This window comes from Microcaecilia unicolor, chromosome 2 (genome assembly GCF_901765095.1).
Source record: "Microcaecilia unicolor chromosome 2, aMicUni1.1, whole genome shotgun sequence".
In the NCBI taxonomy this organism is placed as follows: domain Eukaryota; kingdom Metazoa; phylum Chordata; class Amphibia; order Gymnophiona; family Siphonopidae; genus Microcaecilia; species Microcaecilia unicolor.
Genome location: NC_044032.1, coordinates 566,633,291 through 566,652,323, shown reverse-complemented (window position 1 = coordinate 566,652,323; position 19,033 = coordinate 566,633,291). Strand labels below are relative to the sequence as shown.

The window sequence follows — 19,033 nt, the reverse complement described above, 5'->3', positions numbered from 1 at the left end:
TGCAGATAAGAGAGATTCACCAGTGAACCGGAGCTCCCGGGGAGGAGTGTAGGGAGAGATAAGAGTGGAAAGGTACTGAGCAGCTGCAGAGTGAACGCACTTGTAAGTCAATAAGAGGAGTTTGAACTGGATGCGGAAATGGATAGGGAGCCAATGAAGTGACTTGAGGAGAGGGCTAATATAGGAGCATAGCGAAACTGGAAGAATATAAGTCATGCAGCAGAATTTGAACAGATTGATGAGGAGAGAGAGATGGATTAGTGGGAGACCTGTGAGAAGCAAGTTGTAATAGTCTAAGCAAGAGGTGACGAGAGTGTGGATAAAGGTTCTGTAGTGTGCTCAGAAAGCATGGGATGAATTTTGGTGATATTATAGAGAAAGAAACGACAGGTTCTAGCAGTCTGTTGAATATGTGCAGAGAAGGAAAGAGAGGAGTCAAAGATGACTCCAAAGTTTACGAGCTGATGAGACAGAGAACAGACAATGTGATTCCAACTTTGTGAAAGCTTTCTTTGTAATTGGACAGCATGACAATAATAATAATAAAGATAAAGATGCAAGTGATAAATTAAACAGCACTACTTTTAATGCAGATAATGACAATAATGATAATAAAGTACTCTTTGCGATACAGAAGTCAAGTGTTTCAGACAGATTCCCTTGACCAATACCTGCAGACCAAGTCAGAAGACATCAGTAATATTGCAGCCTGATCTGATTTGAAAGAACTTTTTGTCAGACTGCTAGTGAAGTCGTTGAACACGTTTTTTAGCTGTGCTGGATTAATGACTCACAAGCACACTTGCATGAATGACAGTTAATTTCAAAAAACTGAGTCTTACTAAAAGCAAAGTGGATTGAATTGCAGAGCAGTCAAGTTGTTGAGATAAAAACATTAACAATATTTGCATTCATTGTAATTGTGGTACTTTTACTTTTTACTCAAAAGGTATTATATTAAGCAATAATACTTTAACTTAAGTACATATTTAAATGTGTTTTTAACATTGTGCTTTCACTTTTACTTACGTATTAAAATATACATTATTTTTACTTTTATTTAAGTACTTTGAACAACACTGGCAGTTAGGCCGAAAACACGGCACTGTGTTGAGTCGTCCTCCTGAACTCCAAAAGAAAAAAAGCAGATCAAAAAAGACAAAAAATGGGAACAGGAGGGTAACAGAAGAAGTGGTTTATTACAAGGTTACCCGACGTGGCCACGTTTCGCCCTCAGGCTGCATCTGGGGTACAAAAAACTACAAAATAGAAATACATAATGAATAAAACAAACTCCACATAGTATATTTTATAACAAAACATATCTAAAAACACAATCAAATCATATAAGATAAAAACAGATCAAATCTAAAAACAATACAATAAAATATCAAATCAATATCAGTTAAAATATTCAGATTAGATATGCATGCAATAAAATAATAATTTTAATACAAGACATAAGATATCAACAAAAAAAATAATATCAACACAAATATATATCAACAGAACAGCATAAGGAAGATAGGTGGAGATATATAACACTAAAATAACTGAATGACCGTACATACTAAATATCACCTATCTAATAGGGGTAAAAAGCAAAGTGAACCCCTAAAAGTAGTCATATAACCACCTAAAAATACAAAATAAAATAAAATCTCACAATGCTTGGTCTCTATCGCCATCTCTTATGCACACATTGAAATTAATATTCACTTTATATTTAGCAATTTTTTTGTTAAAAGTAAGAATAAGTGAAAATACCTATTAGACGGGTTTCCATGTTCTAATGATAGATAGCAACGCAAATCAATAGAAATTAACTTTAGCGTGAACACTACCTAAAAACATCATACTGTTCTGTGACAAACACATTTACCCTGATATCATTAAAAGAACTACACAGTGACCATGAAAAAAAAAACTGATTCAGAAGCACTAATCACAACTCAAGCAATCCAGCACTCATTACTGCTGTTTGAATGGGTGGATATACAAACATCAATGAAATTGTTACTGTTGCAACGCACCAAACGTGCTTACTGTTTGTAATAAACACATTTACCCTGATGATTGTGTCATTAGAAAAAACTTTGTGGTGGATGTAGCAATACTGATTCAGAAGCACTCAGCAAGCTCACAGGCAATCCAGCACTCTATGCTGCTATTTGAATGGGTAGATATACCGTATTTTTCGGACTATAAGACGCACTTTTTTCCCCCAAAATTTGGGAGGAAAATGGGGGGTGCGTCATAGTCCGAAGGTAGCGTTTTTGGACCTCCGTTCCGTACTTACAGGATTCCATGTTCCCTGGTGGTCTAGTGACGTCGGGGGAGGAAAGAGCCCCCTCTTTTCTGCCCATCGCGCTGCTCTCCGTGCTTCTCAATGCTTTCTGATGGTCTCGGCGATATTCAAAATGGCCGCCGAGATTCTCGGCGGCCATTTTGAATCTCGCCGAGACCGTCAGAAAGCATTGAGAAGCACGGAGAGCAGCGCGATGGGCAGGAAAGAGGGGGCTCTTTCCTGCCCCCGACGTCACTAGACCACCAGGGAACATGGAATCCTGTAAGTACGGGCCGGAGGTCAAAACCCGGACAAGACGCACCGGAGCACCTAGGTTTTAGAGGAGGGAAAGAGGAAAATTTTTTTTTCCTATTTCCTTCCTCTAAAACCTAGGTGCGTCTTATGGTCCGGTGCGTCTTATAGTCCGAAAAATACGGTACATACATCTATTTAAATCATTACTGTTGCAATCATATATACCCTGATGATTGTATCATTAGAAAGAATTTAGCAATATCAATTGAGAAACACTCAGCGCAATTGGCATGTAATCCAGTGCTCTTTACTGATACTTGAATAGGTAGATATACAATCATCTATTTCAATCTTAACTGTTGCAACATACCAAATACCCTTTAAATATTAAAGCTAACAACATTAGGCAGATCAGATTACACAAATTTCAATCAAAGATATTAGGTAGGTGATATTTAGTATGTACAATCATTCAGTTATTTTAGTGTTGTATATCTCCACCTATCTGTCTTATGCAGTTCTGTTCATATACATTTGTGTGATATTTTTATCTTATGTCTTGTATTAAATTATTTATTGCATGCATATTTAATCTGAATATTTGTAACTGATATTGATTTGATATTATATTTTATTGTATTATGTTTTTAGATTTGATCTGTTTTTATCTTATATGATTTGTGTTTTTAGATATGTTTTATTATAAAATATACTATGTGATGTTTGTTTTATTCATTATGTATTTCTATTTTGTAGTTTTTTGTATCCCAGACGCAGCCTGAGGGCGAAACGTGGCCACGTCGGGTAACCTTGTAATAAACCACTTCTTCTGTTACCCTCCTGTTCCATTTTATTGTCTTTTTTGATCTGCTTTTTTTCTTTTGGTTTGCTATTTCTGTGGCAGATCTTTGCCTTTTTTTTTGTTTCTGTCTCCTTCTGAACTCCTACTTTTTTGGAGAATTGGTTTTAAGCACACTTGTTGACATTTTTTTAAATATCATTTTTTTTTTTTTTATATTGTCTTTATTATTTTAAATGTAATTAACAAGGATACCCTTGTGTCAGAAATACAGGCAAGAAAATTTATACATAAGCATAACCATATCTTCAAATTACAATGTAATCAATTATTTGAGGCATCTATAATGAAGAAAAATTCAGTATACAAATATAATAATTTAGCCTTTCTTAGACCCCATTATCTTGAGAGGGAGAAAAGAATTTAAAGAAGTTATTAGGAATAAGTAAACAAACAAGGCTGCCTATACTCCAAGTCTATTTATACATTATCTCAGTTGTTTCAGTTCCAGAAACGATTTTAGATGTTCCGGTAAAAATGTGTATATTTTTGTTTGACCCAGCTTAACTATACATTTACAAGGATACGCCAAAAAGAAAGAACCCCCAATATCAATTGTCTTTTGTTTTCAGAGCAAGAAACGCTTTCCTTTTTTGTTGAGTTTGTTTAGTTACATCTGGATAAATCCAGACTTTAGAGCCACAAAATTGGGCCTTCGTATTTCGAAAATATAGTCTTAAGATGGTATATAGTCTTGCTCAAAAACCAGTGATACAATCAATGTAGCTCTGTCAATTATTGTGTCGGTAGATTGTTCCAAAATCTCAGATATATTCTGTAAGTCAGGAATATCTTTTTTTCCTGCACCTTTTAATTCTCCTCTAGGTCTAGGAATAAAGTAAAGTTTATTAACGGGGGTATGGCCTCAAGAGGAATTCTTAATATTTCATTCAAATATCTTCGAAGTGTGTCCATCGGAGTTATCCAGTTAAAATAGGAAAACTTAGGAAACGGAGATTAAGGCGTCTATTATAGTTTTCAATCTGTTCCACTCTCCTTCTTATATCTATATTATCTTTGACGACTACAGCTTTGAAATCTTTAATTGATTCCATTTCTTTTTGAAGAGTTGCTACTTGGTTTGAGAAATCTGCTTTCACAGATTCTACAGTTAGTTTTAACCTTCCAATTTTGTGCCAAGATTTCCTACATCACCTGAGGTCTTCTGAAGTGTAGAATCAATCCGGATTAACATCCCCCATACCGTTTCCAGAGTCACCTCCGTTTTCTTTGCTGAAGGAGTTCCAGCTCCCTCAGCAGGCCGCGTCACCTGTTGCGTGCTGGATCCTCTCTGGTCTCCCCTACCGACACACTTCCGGAGTCAGTGGGGTTTCCCTCCAGGGCGCTCTTGACGCTGGAAACGGAGGTGCAGTTGAGAAAGATGGTGGAGACAGGGAGGTTCTTCTCCCAGCGGGGACGCCGCTTCTCCCGGAATCCCCGCTATGGGGTCCTCTCCCTGCAAGTTCCTGGAGACGCCGGGGTAGAATCGCTCCAATGTCGGCTGTAGCGGCGAGGACGCTGAAGTAGGTAGAGGAAACCGATCTCAGCGTTCCCTTTCTTTTAGAGTGTGGCATTTTGAGGAAATAATTGTAGCTCAAAACTGATCAGAGCGTCTTCCCACCAAACCGGTCAGGCGGCCATCTTAGTTCCCTTTTTTTTTTTTTTAAATATCATAATAAACTTATGCTTGTCATTCTTTGACTTGAAGGTTTCCTTTTTCAATTTTTTGTTGGTCCTTTCCTACTTCATTTATTCTGCATTTTTCGTAGGGGACTTTTTCTACTTTCTGGTGTTTACTATGACTCCTTAACCCATGATAAATAAATCAAGACAAAAATAAGTGAAGTGTAAAAATACATATGACATTAAGATTTGTTAGACTTATATATTGCCTACACAACACAAAGAGAAAAACTAGACATGACTATTTTGTCTATTTACGTTTCCCAGTCAAATACCTTCTAAATTATCAGTAGTTGTACCCTCTAGATTACTGAAGCGGCCCTCTGAGTCCATGTTATTTCCTGCCTCTATTTTCATGCGCTCATATTCCCTCATTCTAGCCAATGCTTGGTCTAAGTGAATTACGGTGTTGCCTGCATTTAAAACAAAAGCACATGCTTTAATAGAAGATTTAAAATTTGGATTACCGCTACAAACTACATTTTCAAATCCTATACAACAAGGTATTACTGAAAGCAAGTGTTAAGTCAATGTTAGTAACTGAGAATGGTTAAAACAAACTGCAAAGCATTTCAGAAATGTGTTAACATTTCTTTTAATAAGAACAAAAGTTTGGTACTTCAGATATCATAGTAGCTCCAATATAAAATAAAACTCTTACCAAGATCATCAGTTTGCAAAAGGTTCAAATTTGAAGATGTAGACAAGGTGCTAGCATTATCAACTTCATTTTGTTCATCTAGCTGACCATGGTCCTTTATCCAGTCTTTTCAAAAGTTTCCTGAAAAGTATAGTGAGGAATTATTCAAGAGATAATTATCTAATAATGTACTTTAAATATAGTGGACTACGAGGATATTCTTCCATTACAATACCTCATCTTTCTTTATCAGTGAAGTAGCCATTGGGCAGTGTAGTGTTTTCACAATGAGACATCAATAGAAATAACATAAAACAAAGAAAAGAAAGAAAATGATACCTTTTTTATGGACTAACAATACATTTTTTGATTAGCTTTCAAAGGTAACCCTTCTTCAGATCACAAATAAGCAATGTGATAAGTAACAGTATATAAGTGAAACATCAAAGCATTCCAATGAAAGTCTCACAGGAAGAGGGTGGGGTGGGTAAGGTTTAAAAATATAGGAGCTCAGTGGATGAAAGACAGGGAGATATGCATGGTGATAAGAGGGTGACAAAGCAGTACAAGTTTATGGTTTATAATGGGCTAGAAAACCCAGATCTCTGTGTGGGTGTCAAAATATTTAATCATTCTGACTTCAAAGGTCTTATGTTCCTGTATTGTTTTAAAGTTTCCTTTTAGTATTCTCACCATAAAATCATTGATACAGTGTTCTGGTTTTTGTATAGTGCTGTCCCACAGAAGTGACATCCTGGTAGGCACTGGCATTTTTCATATGATGTCTATGTAAATTAAATCTCTTCTTTAGGATCTATCTTGTTTCTCCAATATAGCACGCTTCACACTTTTTTACATTGAATGATATATACCACATTGGAAGATGAACATGTGAAGGAGTCCTTATGTTGAATATTTTTCCTTTGTGAAGTAATGTGGGATCCTGTGAAATGTTATAGCATTGTCTATAGCTGGATATATTGCAAGGATGTGTTGCCATTCTCTTCTTTAGTGTCTATCGGGATTTGCTTCTCACTAGTTTGTGTTTTAAGCTAGGTGGCTGTCGGAAGGCCAGCACTGGTGGGGATGGGAATATCTGTTTCAGCAGTTCATCCTCCTGGAGAAGTGGCTGTTAGATCTTTTATGATTTTTCTCAATTTTTCTAGCTGTGGGTTGTATGTCACTATAAGGGGGATCCTGTCTGTGGCTTTTCTTTCCCTTGTACTGTAATAGGTTTTCCCTGGGTGTTTCAAGGGAGGAGAGATTTTGGGGTTGTAGCCTTTTGTTTGAATGATTCAGTCAGGATTTTGAGGTGTTTATCATGTCCCCTGGGTACAGCTGATAGGGTGGTATCTTGTGGCTTGGCTGTGTATAATGCATTTGTTGTTACGTGAAGGGTGGAAGCTAGAGTTGTGGAGGGTAACTGCATTTGCCTGCGGGTTTCTGTATATAGATGTTTGTATAATAGCCCTTGCTGACAAACTGTGGTGTCCAAAAAATTGACTTTTTCTGGGAAGCAGTCAATTTTGAATTTGATTGTAGGATGGTATGTATTGAAAGAATTGTAAAATTGTTTTAGAGTTTCTTCCCCCTCAGTCCAAGTCATAAAACGTCATCAATATATCTGTAGTATCTGAGGGGTTTAGTCTGATATGTATTAAAAAATGTCTCTTCCAGTTCTGTCATAAAGAGGTTAGCATATTGGGGTGCCATCCTGGTGCCCATGATTTGCGGAAATAGTGTGTTAGAATAAATTTCATTAATTTTGTAATAGTTTCTGGCGAGTATTGGTGGTCTAGGGTGGATGTTTTTAGGAGTTTCTCACATGCAATTATGCCATCTGCATGGGGAATGTTGCTGTATAGCAATTCTACATCCACTGTGACCAGAAGGGTACCTGGTGGTAACCGCTTGATATTTTCTAATTTGTTCGGAAAGTCTGTGGTGTCTTGTATGAAGCTGTTTGTCTTGTGCACAAAGGTTTCAGAATCCCCTCTAGAAGTCCAGATATTTCCTCCGTAAGTGTGCCAATACCAGATATGATTGGTCTGCCAGGGTTTCCAGGTTTGTGGATTTTGGGGTAGCATGTAGGCCCACAGAAGGATGGTTTCGTATGTTTTGTCAGACGTGGCTATACTTGTTTTGGAAGTGTTTTGATAAAATCTTAAAGTTGTTTTGAATAATTCTGCATAGGTTCCTCAGTTAGTTTCCTGTAGTACGTGTTGTCTGAGAGCTCTCTGTTTCGTCCTTCGACATATTATGTGTCCCCATAATCACTACAGAGCCTCTTTTGTCTGCAGGTTTGATGACAATATGTTGGGTGTTCTGTAGGATTTTTATGGCCACTCCTTCTGGTGGAGTAACGTTGTTCAGAATTTTCTTTTCTTTGCTGGAAAGTTATGATTTTACCCTATGCCTGAAACTTTCTATGTAGTTGTCCAGTTTGTTGTTTTGTCCATCGTGTGGGATGAAATATGTGTTCTTTTGTTTAAAATTGTATTCATCTGTTGGGAGTTTCTTTATAGTGGAAATGCTTTCAAATGCACATACAGTGGGGGAAATAAGTATTTGATCCCTTGCTGATTTTGTAAGTTTGCCCACTGACAAAGACATGAGCAGCCCATAATTGAAGGGTACGTTATTGGTAACAGTGAGAGATAGCACATCACAAATTAAATCCGGAAAATCACATTGTGGAAAGTATATGCATTTATTTGCATTCTGCAGAGGGAAATAAGTATTTGATCCCCCACCAACCAGTAAGAGATCTGGCCCCTACAGACCAGGTAGATGCTCCAAATCAACTCGTTACCTGCATGACAGACAGCTGTCGGCAATGGTCACCTGTATGAAAGACACCTGTCCACAGACTCAGTGAATCAGTCAGGACTCTAACCTCTACAAAATGGCCAAGAGCAAGGAGCTGTCTAAGGATGTCAGGGACAAGATCATACACCTGCACAAGGCTGGAATGGGCTACAAAACCATCAGTAAGACGCTGGGCGAGAAGGAGACAACTGTTGGTGCCATAGTAAGAAAATGGAAGAAGTACAAAATGACTGTCAATCGACAAAGATCTGGGGCTCCACGCAAAATCTCACCTCGTGGGGTATCCTTGATCATGAGGAAGGTTAGAAATCAGCCTACAACTACAAGGGGGGAACTTGTCAATGATCTCAAGGCAGCTGGGACCACTGTCACCACGAAAACCATTGGTAACACATTACGACATAACGGATTGCAATCCTGCAGTGCCCGCAAGGTCCCCCTGCTCCGGAAGGCACATGTGACGGCCCGTCTGAAGTTTGCCAGTGAACACCTGGATGATGCCGAGAGTGATTGGGAGAAGGTGCTGTGGTCAGATGAGACAAAAATTGAGCTCTTTGGCATGAACTCAACTCGCCGTGTTTGGAGGAAGAGAAATGCTGCCTATGACCCAAAGAACACCGTCCCCACTGTCAAGCATGGAGGTGGAAATGTTATGTTTTGGGGGTGTTTCTCTGCTAAGGGCACAGGACTACTTCACCGCATCAATGGGAGAATGGATGGGGCCATGTACCGTACAATTCTGAGTGACAACCTCCTTCCCTCCGCCAGGGCCTTAAAAATGGGTCGTGGCTGGGTCTTCCAGCACGACAATGACCCAAAACATACAGCCAAGGCAACAAAGGAGTGGCTCAGGAAGAAGCACATTAGGGTCATGGAGTGGCCTAGCCAGTCACCAGACCTTAATCCCATTGAAAACTTATGGAGGGAGCTGAAGCTGCGAGTTGCCAAGCGACAGCCCAGAACTCTTAATGATTTAGAGATGATCTGCAAAGAGGAGTGGACCAAAATTCCTCCTGACATGTGTGCAAACCTCATCATCAACTACAGAAGACGTCTGACTGCTGTGCTTGCCAACAAGGGTTTTGCCACCAAGTATTAGGTCTTGTTTGCCAGAGGGATTAAATACTTATTTCCCTCTGCAGAATGCAAATAAATTCATATACTTTCCACAATGTGATTTTCCGGATTTAATTTGTGATGTGCTATCTCTCACTGTTACCAATAACCTACCCTTCAATTATGGGCTGCTCATGTCTTTGTCAGTGGGCAAACTTACAAAATCAGCAAGGGATCAAATACTTATTTCCCCCACTGTATATACTATTATTTATCAATAACTGCTTATTTCTGATCTGAAGAAGGGTTAACTTCAAAAGCTAATCAAAAATGTATTGTTAGTCCAATTAAAAAGGCATCACCTATTTTCTTATCTATGTTTTATTTTATTTCTATTGATTACCTTTGATGTGGTAGCTGTGTTAGTCCACTTTTACTCTACTCAGAATGAGACTTAAAATCATAAGTAGTTCAATGAAATGAGGAGCTAGAAGAGTGGTTCCCAACCTAGCTGTATGCACTCACCTGGCCTATCTAGTTTTCAGAATCCACACTGTATTACTGTTTCACAAATAAAAGCAGATAAAGATTAGATGGCCCACACATACCCAGTTATGGTCTACTTCAATGATATATTCCAGCAGCAAAAGCTTAACTGATTACGACAGTGCTTCTCAACCAGTGTGCTATGGGAAAACATTTTATTGTGCACTGGTAGTAGTAACTAAGGATGTCCACAGTCATAGGTCATGGGGTTCTTGCTCCAGCTCCAAATCTCAGTTAGAGATTCATGCTATTTATTTATTTCAATATTTAGCCTGTTCTCCCAACAAAGGTTACAAAGAAACATACATACATAAAAGACAAAATAAAAATTTAGTCTGCCTGACTCAAGGCTCAAAGATGGGCCCCATCTTTGAGCCTTAAGTCAGGCAGACTAACCAGCTTATAATCGAAAGTGATCGCCGGCCATCTTCCGACACAAATCGGAAGATGGCCGGCGATTTCTTAAAAGCAGCGAAATCGGTATAATCGAAAGTGGCATTTTTGACAGCATCGCCGTTTTCCCGTCGCTTCGCCAACAAAAGTTCAAGGGGCGTGTCAGTAGATTAGTGAAGGTGGGACATGGGCGGGGCTGCCAGATGGCCGGATTTCGCCGATAATGAAAAAAAAAAAAAGCGGTGTTAAGCAGTATTTCGCCGGCTTTACTTGGTCCTTTTATTTTCACGACCAAGCCTCAAAGAGGTGCCCCAACTGACCAGATGACCACTGGAGGGAATGGGAGATGACCTCCCATACTCCCCCAGTGGTCACCAACCCCCTTCCATACTAAAAAAATAAACTAAAAACCTTTTTTGCCAGCCTGTATGCCAGCCTCAAATGCCGTACCCACCTCCATGACAGCAGAATGTGTTGTATCCTCCGACAGCTTTTCCCTGGTTGCAATGTGGCTCTCGGGTGAGTGTGACACCTTTTCTGTTAGGTGCCCTGCAGAGTCACATTAGCAATGCATTGTGGTGGGTGTAGGGTACTGAGCTGTACTCCCATGGTGCTTTTCCCCCCTGCTAACTGGGTCAGAGTGTGCCCTCTTTTGTTTCCTGTTGCAGTCCATGCGGTAGTGGCCATTTTTGTAAGCCAGTTTTAGTTCCCTTTCCTGTGTTACCCACGTTAGAGAACGTAGTTTTTACCTTGAATGGTGCTGAAAGAGGGCATTGTACACCATTGTGCCAGCTCTGACCTACTGCTAATCTTAGTACTAGGGGACTCTTTGCCAGTGGGGCACAATCTCTGATCTGCAGTTAACTGTGAGTAAACGTGGTTATTTCAAGAAAGGACTTTTCAGAGAGATTAGTCTTCAGGTGTGAACTGGTGTGCCAAAGTTAACAGCAGCAATAAGTCCTAGAGGCTGTATGCAGGTCCCTGGAGCAATTTTAGTGGGTGCAGTACATTTGTGGGTATTGGGTTTGGGGGGCTCAGCTCCCAAAGTAAGGAAGCTATGCACGTGGGAGCTTTTCTGAAGTCCACCGCAGTGACCCCTAGGGTGGCTGGTTGGTGTCCTGGCATGTCAGGGGGGCCAGTGCACTAAAAATGCTGGCTCCTCCCATGGCCAAATGCCTTGAATTTGGCCGGGGTTTGAGATGGCCGACATAACTTTCCATTATCGTCGAAAAACAAACACCCGGCGAACTCCACGGCATTTGGCTGGGCTAAACCGTATTATCGAAAAAAAAGATGGCCGGCCATCTTTTTTGATAATACGGTTCCGGCCAGCTGTAGCACCGCCACCAACATAGATCGCCGGTGATCTATTTGGCTGGCAACGTTCGATTATGCCCCTCTAAATGACTCTGCGATTTCCACTTAAGCAGTGTTGTTGTATCGGGTGTTCTTGTTTCCCCTGAAGAAGCCCCTCCAGCGAAACGGGTCCGTTGGGCGGGGAACCCCATTTCCGATGCTGCATTGAGCTAAGTGGTTTTTATGCACTTTATGTCCTTTGAGTTTTTTTTGCACACAGTGCATTTAGCATATGTCTTTAAAAAATACCTTAAAAAATATTTTTTCCACATTAAGGGAGGAGGTTGGGCTGAGACCAATGATTGATCTATGGTGATCCTCTAGTATGAGGTCTATCAGCAACTGTGCTGTAATTTCACCTGAGGTCTCTTCCCTTCTTCCATTCATTGTTTGACATCTCACACTCTGTAAGAGTAGACTTGCAACATATAATATTATTATACTTATATATCCTCCATTTCAGTTAGTAAAATGTATCAGGATGAGAACCTGATAAGCAATTGGCTCTGTTGCAGTCTTCAGAAAGGTGGTTTCCCCTTGTTTTTCATTTTATTTAATGAAGCTTAAACATACTTGTCAATTAGAATGTTTACATCAAACTCTGGGTATAAGTTATGATAAACCTGAGATGGAAAAATATGATCTCTGTACACTTTGCCAAGACACTGTTGTGCCTTTGTCATGAGAGTGAAGTACAGTTAAGCCACAGGTCTCTGGTTTCTCATTTTATTTATTTGTTACATCTGTATCCCACATTTTCCCACCTATTTGCAGGCTCAATGTGGCTTACATAGTACCGTAAAGGCGTTCGCCAATTCCGGTATGAACAAATACAGTAATGTTGTGGTAGAATAAGGTTCGTGTGTACTGACACATTAGGGAACCGTAGAGAGGAAGAGTTATTATATGTCCACTACGAGCTTTGGTTTCGTTGTGTTGCACGGTACAGGCATTTAAGTTGGGTCGGTTGGGTATGCCTTTTTGAACAGGTTTTTAATGATTTCCAGAAGTTTAGGTGATCATAAGTTTTCACGGCTTTTGGTAATGCGTTCCATAGTTGTGTGCTTATGTAGGAAAAGCTGGATGCATAGGTTGATTTGTATTTGAGTCCCTTGCAGCTTGGGTAGTGGAGATTTAGGTGTTGATCCTGTTGTGTTTCTGGTTGGTAGGTCTATGAGTTCTGTCATGTATCCTGTGGCTTCGCCGTAGATAATTTTATATTTTAGATATTTTATATTCTAGGACAATTTTGAAAGTTAAATCAATTGAAAATTCTTTGACCAGACTGTACCATTTCTGGTCCCATCCAGAGAATTGCCTTGATAACAGCATTTAGCTGACACATTGAGACTTAATCACTACACAGCAGGAGGTAGGGTTGGGCTCTGAATAGGGGACAAACCATTTGTTTGTAACTTTCCTCAGGTGCTGACCTAAACCAAACTCCTGCAAAAGTAAAGTAAATTCTAACCTTTTAAATTCCAAACTTCTCAACTTTCTGGCTATAGGTGAGATACATGAAATTCTCTTTAATTTAATGCTTATTGCTTAATTAATTAATTTGCCCTGTGAAACCTCTTATTTTCTTTCTTTCTCTTCCTGCCAAGCTCTGATAGAGAGGGAGGCTGCTTAAACTGCATTGTATTGAGGCTCTAAAGTGCATTTTACATTGTAGAAACTGATATAATTATTGGGAATATTTAGATTTAAATTACAACAAGGAAAGTTTTATATTCTAGGGCAATTTTGAAAGTTAAATCAATTGAAAATTCTTTGACCAGACTGTACCATTTCTGGTCCCATCCAGAGAATTGCCTTGATAACAAGCATTTAGCTGACACATTGAGACTTAATCACTACACAGCAGGAGGTAAGGTTGGGCTCTGAATAGGGGACAAACCATTTGTCAGATGTAGATTGGAAGGTTCTGTCTGCAAAATCGGAAAGAAGTAGAGAGATCATGGATGCTTTCCAAAGTGCTCTGCTCAGACAAATTGTGACGGAACCCACGAGGGAGGGAGCGACGCTGGATTGGGTGCTCACAAATGGGGATAGTGTGTCAAATGTCCGAGTGGGTGCACACCTGGGAAGCAGTGACCATCAAATGGTTTGGTTTGATATGACGGCTGAAGTGGAGGGCGGCCACTCTAAACTCAAAGTCCTGGATTTCAAGCGTGCTGACTTTAGTAAATTGGGGGAATACGTGAGGAAGGAGCTGATGGCCTGGGAGGACGTACAAGAAGTGGAAGGACAGTGGTCCAGGCTGAAAGAAGTAATAAATAGGGCCACAGACCTTTATGTAAGGAGAGTAAATAAAAGCAAGAGAAAAAGGAAACCGATATGGTTCTCCAAGAAAAAAGCTGAGAAAATAAAGGCTAAAGAGTTAGCGTTCCAGACATATAGAAAATCTCAAGAAGAGGAACACGGGGAGGAATACTGGGTGAAACTGAAAGAAGCCAAGAGAGAGATACGTCTGGCGAAGGCACAAGCGGAAGAACAAATGGCTAGAAATGTAAGGAGGGGAGACAAAAATTTCTTCAGGTATATTAGTGAAAGGAGAATGACTAAAAAGGGAATTGTGAGACTAAAGATACAGCGAAACGCTATGTAGATAATGATGAAGAAAAAGCCAATTTGCTAAATAGATACTTTTGTTCTGTTTTCACTGAAGAAAATCCTGCAGAAGGACCGAGAGGGACTGGCAAAAGTACACCTGAGAATGGAGTGGATAGAGCACCGTTCACGGAAGAGAGTGTGTATCAACAACTTGGAAAGCTAAAGGTGGACAAAGCCATGGGATCGGACGGGATCCACCCCAGAATATTGAGGGAGCTCAGAGAGGTTCTTGCGGGTCCTCTTAAAGATTTGTTTAATAAATCCTTGGAGACGGGAGAGGTTCGATGGGATTGGAGAACGGCAGATGTGGTCCCTCTTCACAAAAGTGGTGATAGGGAAGAAGCTGGAAACTACAGGCCGGAAAGCCTCACTTCGGTTATTGGAAAAGTAATGGAAGCCATGCTGAAGGAAAGGATAGTGAATTTCCTGGAAGCCAATAAGTTGCAAGATCCGAGACAACATGGTTTTACCAGAGGGAAATCGTGCCAAACGAATCTCATTGAATTCTTTGATTGGGTAACTGGAGAATTAAATCATCGACATGCTATAGACGTAATCTACTTAGATTTTTAGCAAAGCTTTTGACACGGTTCCCCACAGGAGGCTCTTAAATAAACTCGATGGTCTGACGATAGGTCCCGAAATGGGTGAACTGGATTAGGAACTGGTTGACAGACAGACGCCAGAGGGTGGTGGTAAATGGAGTTCGCTCGGAGGAGGGAAAGGTGAGTAGTGGAGTGCCTCAGGGATCGGTGCTGGGGCCGATTCTGTTCAATATATTTGTGAGTGACATTGCCGTAGGGTTAGAAGGTAAAGTTTGCCTATTTGCGGATGATACTAAATTTGCAACAGAGTGGACACCCGGGAGGGAGTGGAAAGCATGAAAAAGGATTTGAGGAAGCTAGAAGAATGGTCTAAGTTTTGGCAATTTAAATTCAATGCGAAGAAATGCAAAGTGATGCACTTAGGGAGTAGAAACCCAAGAGAGACTTATGTGTTAGGTGGTGAGAGTCTGATAGGTACTGAGGGGGAGAGGGATCTTGGTCTGATAGTATCAGAGGATCTGAAGGCGACGAAACAGTGTGACAAGGCGGTGGCTGTAGCGAGAAGGTTGCTAGGCTGTATAGAAAGAGGTGTGATCAGCAGAAGAAAGGAAGTGTTGATGCCCCTGTACAAGTCGTTGGTGAGGCCCCACCTGGAGTATTGTGTTCAGTTTTGAATGCCGCACCTTGCGAAGGATGTTAAAAAAATGGAAGCGGTGCAAAGAAAAGCTACGAGAATTGCGTTCCAAAACGTATGAGGAGAGACTTGCTGACCTGAACATGTATACCCTGGAGGAAAGGAGGAATAGGGGTGATATGATACAGACATTCAAATATTTGAAAGGTATTAATCTGCAAACGAGAGGACATGAAATGAGGTTGAAGGGGGGCAGCCTCAGGAAAGATGTCAGGAAGTATTTTTTCACAGAGAGGGTGGTGGATGCTTGGAATGCCCTCCCGTGGGAGGTGGTGGAGATGAAAACGGTAACGGAATTCAAACATGCGTGGGATATGCATAAAGGAATCCTGTGCAGAAGGAATGGATCCTCAGAAGCTTAGCTGAAATTGGGTGGCGGAGCAGGTGGGGGAAGAGGGGTTGGTGGTTGGGAGGCGAGGATAGTGGAGGGCAGACTTATATGGTCTGTGCCAGAGCCGGTGATGGGAGGCGGGACTGGTGGTTGGGAGCCGAAAAGTACTGCTGCACAGACTTGTACGGTTTGTGCCCTCCCCCTCAGTCCCGCCCAACCCTAACTACTACCTCCAGGAATCTCCAGCCAGTTGACCCCCCCACCTTATCCGCTAGTATCTCTGGCCTCCTCCCGTCCATCACGTCCTCCGAGTCCGTCGACAAGGCTGTCTCCAACTACAACGCCACTCTCTCCTCCGCCCTTGACACCGTCTGCTTCCCGTCCCACTAGGCGCACTAATCCCCAGCCCTGGCTTAACCCTTGCACCTGTTACCTTCGCTCCTGCTCCCGATTGGCTGAACGCCTATGGAGGAAATCTCGCACCCATACTGACTTCATTCACTACAAATTCATGCTATCCTCCTTCCAGTCCTCCCTATTCCTCGCCAAACAGGACTACTACACTCATTTGACTAATTCCCTCAGCTCTAACCCTCGTCGTCTCTTCCCCACCCTCAACTCCCTCCTCAAAGTGCCCTCCGCTCCCACCCCCCCTTCACTCTCTCCTCAATCACTGGCTGACTACATCCGCGACAAGGTCCAGAAGATCAACCTCGAATTCACCACTAAACCTTCTCCTCCCCTTCATCCCATCTCCCACTCCCTCAACAAATCAACCCAGGCCTCCTTCTCCTCTTTTCCTGATATCACCGAAGAGAAAACCGCCCATCTTCTCTCCTCCTCGAAATGCACCACCTGTTCCTCAGACCCCATCCCCACCAACTTACTTACCACCATCTCTCCCACTATCACCCCTCCCATCTATCATATCCTCAACCTCTCTCTCTCCACCGCAACTGTCCCTGACACCTTCAAGCATGCTGTTGTCACACCTCTCCTCAAAAAACCTTCACTTGACCCTACTTGTCCCTCCAACTACCGCCCCATCTCCCTCTTACCCTTCCTCTCCAAAATACTTGAACGTGCCGTTCACAGCCGTTGCATTGATTTTCTCGCCTCTCATACCATCCTCGATCCGCTTCAATCTGGCTTTCGCCCACTTCACTCGACAGAAACGGCATTATCCAAAGTCTGTAATGATCTTTTCCTCGCCAAATCCAAAGGTCATTACTCCATCCTCATTCTCCTCGACCTATCCGCCGCTTTTGACACTGTCAATCACAACTTACTTCTTGACACACTGTCCTCTTTTGGGTTCCAGGGCTCTGTCCTCTCCTGGTTCTCCTCTTATCTCTCCCATCGTACCTTCAGAGTACACTCTCATGGTTCTTCCTCCACACCTATCCTGCTCTCCGTTGGAGTCCCTCAGGGTTCTGTCCTTGGACCCCTTCTTTTCTCTATCTACACCTCTTCCCTGGGCTCCCTGATCTCGTCTCATGGTTTCCAGTATCATCTCTATGCTGACGACACCCAGCTTTATCTCTCCACACCTGACATCACTGCGGAAACCCAGGCCAAAGTTTCGGCCTGCTTATCCGACATTGCTGCATGGATGTCCAACCGCCACCTGAAACTGAACATGGCCAAGACCGAACTTCTTGTCTTCCCACCCAAACCCACTTCCCTTCTACCTCCACTCTCTATTTCGGTTGATAACACCCTCATCGTTCCCGTCTCATCTGCCCGCAACCTCGGTGTCATCTTCGACTCTTCCCTCTCCTTCTCTGCGCATAGCCAGCAGATAGCCAAGACCTGTCGCTTCTTCCTCTATAACATTAGCAAAATCCGCCCTTTCCTCTCTGAGCACACCACCCGAACTCTCATCCACGCTCTCGTTACCTCTCGCCTTGACTACTGCAACCTACTCCTCACTGGTCTCCCACTTAGCCACCTATCCCCCCTTCAATCCGTTGAGAACTCTGCTGCACGTCTTATCTTCCGCCTGAACCGATACACTCATATCACCCTCTACTCAAGTCACTTCACTGGCTTCCGATCAGGTACCGCATTCAATTCAAGCTTCTGCTACTAACCTACAAATGTACTCGATCTGCAGCCTTCCTTATCTCTCAACCCTCATCTCCCCTTACGTTCCTACCAGTAACCTCCGCTCTCAAGACAAATCCCTCCTTTCAGTACCCTTCTCCACCACCGCCAACTCCAGGCTCCGCCCTTTCTGTCTCGCCTCACCCAACGCGTGGAACAAACTCCCCGAGGCCATACGCCAGGCCCCCTCCCTGCCCATCTTCAAATCTCTGCTTAAAGCCCACCTCTTCAACGTCGCCTTCGGCACCTAACCTCTACACCTCTACCCAGTAAATCTAGACTGCCCAACTTGACATTTTGTTGTTTAGATTGTAAGTTCCTTTGAGCAGGGACCGTCCTTTTGTTTATTTTGTACAGCACTGCGTAACCCTAGTAGCGCTCTAGAAATGTTAAGTAGTAGTAGGTTCAAATCAAGGTAAGGTTTACACATATGTTTGTCTTGTTGGGCAGACTGGATGGACCGTGCAGGTCTTTTTCTGCCGTTATCTACTATGTTACTATGTTATGAACCAGGGTGCAGATTTTGAAAATACATTCTTTGATTGGGAGCCAGTGCAGTTTTTCTCGGAGGGGTTTGGCGCTTTCGAATTGCATTTTTCCAAATATAAGCCTGGCTGCCATGTTTTGGGCAGTCTGAAGTTTCTTTATAATTTGTTCTTTGCATCCCGCATAAATTCCGTTGCAGTAATCTACATGGCTTAATATCATTGATTGTATCAAGTTGCGAAACGCTTCCCTCGGGAAGAAGGGTTTCATGCGTTTGAGTTTCCACACTGAGTGGAACATTTTCTTTGTTGTAGTTTTCACTTGGTTCTCTAGTGTGAGGTTACGGTCGAT

General features: G+C 41.9%; 1 protein-coding gene across 1 annotated transcript in view; it reads right to left on the bottom strand.

Annotated features, from left to right (window-relative positions):
• PCM1 (pericentriolar material 1) overlaps positions 1-19,033 on the bottom strand; it is an 866,960-nt gene that overhangs the window by 286,375 nt on the left and 561,552 nt on the right. The window contains 2 exon segments of the mRNA XM_030191464.1: positions 5,360-5,497; positions 5,746-5,850. Coding sequence (XP_030047324.1) covers positions 5,360-5,497; positions 5,746-5,850 — 243 coding nt within the window.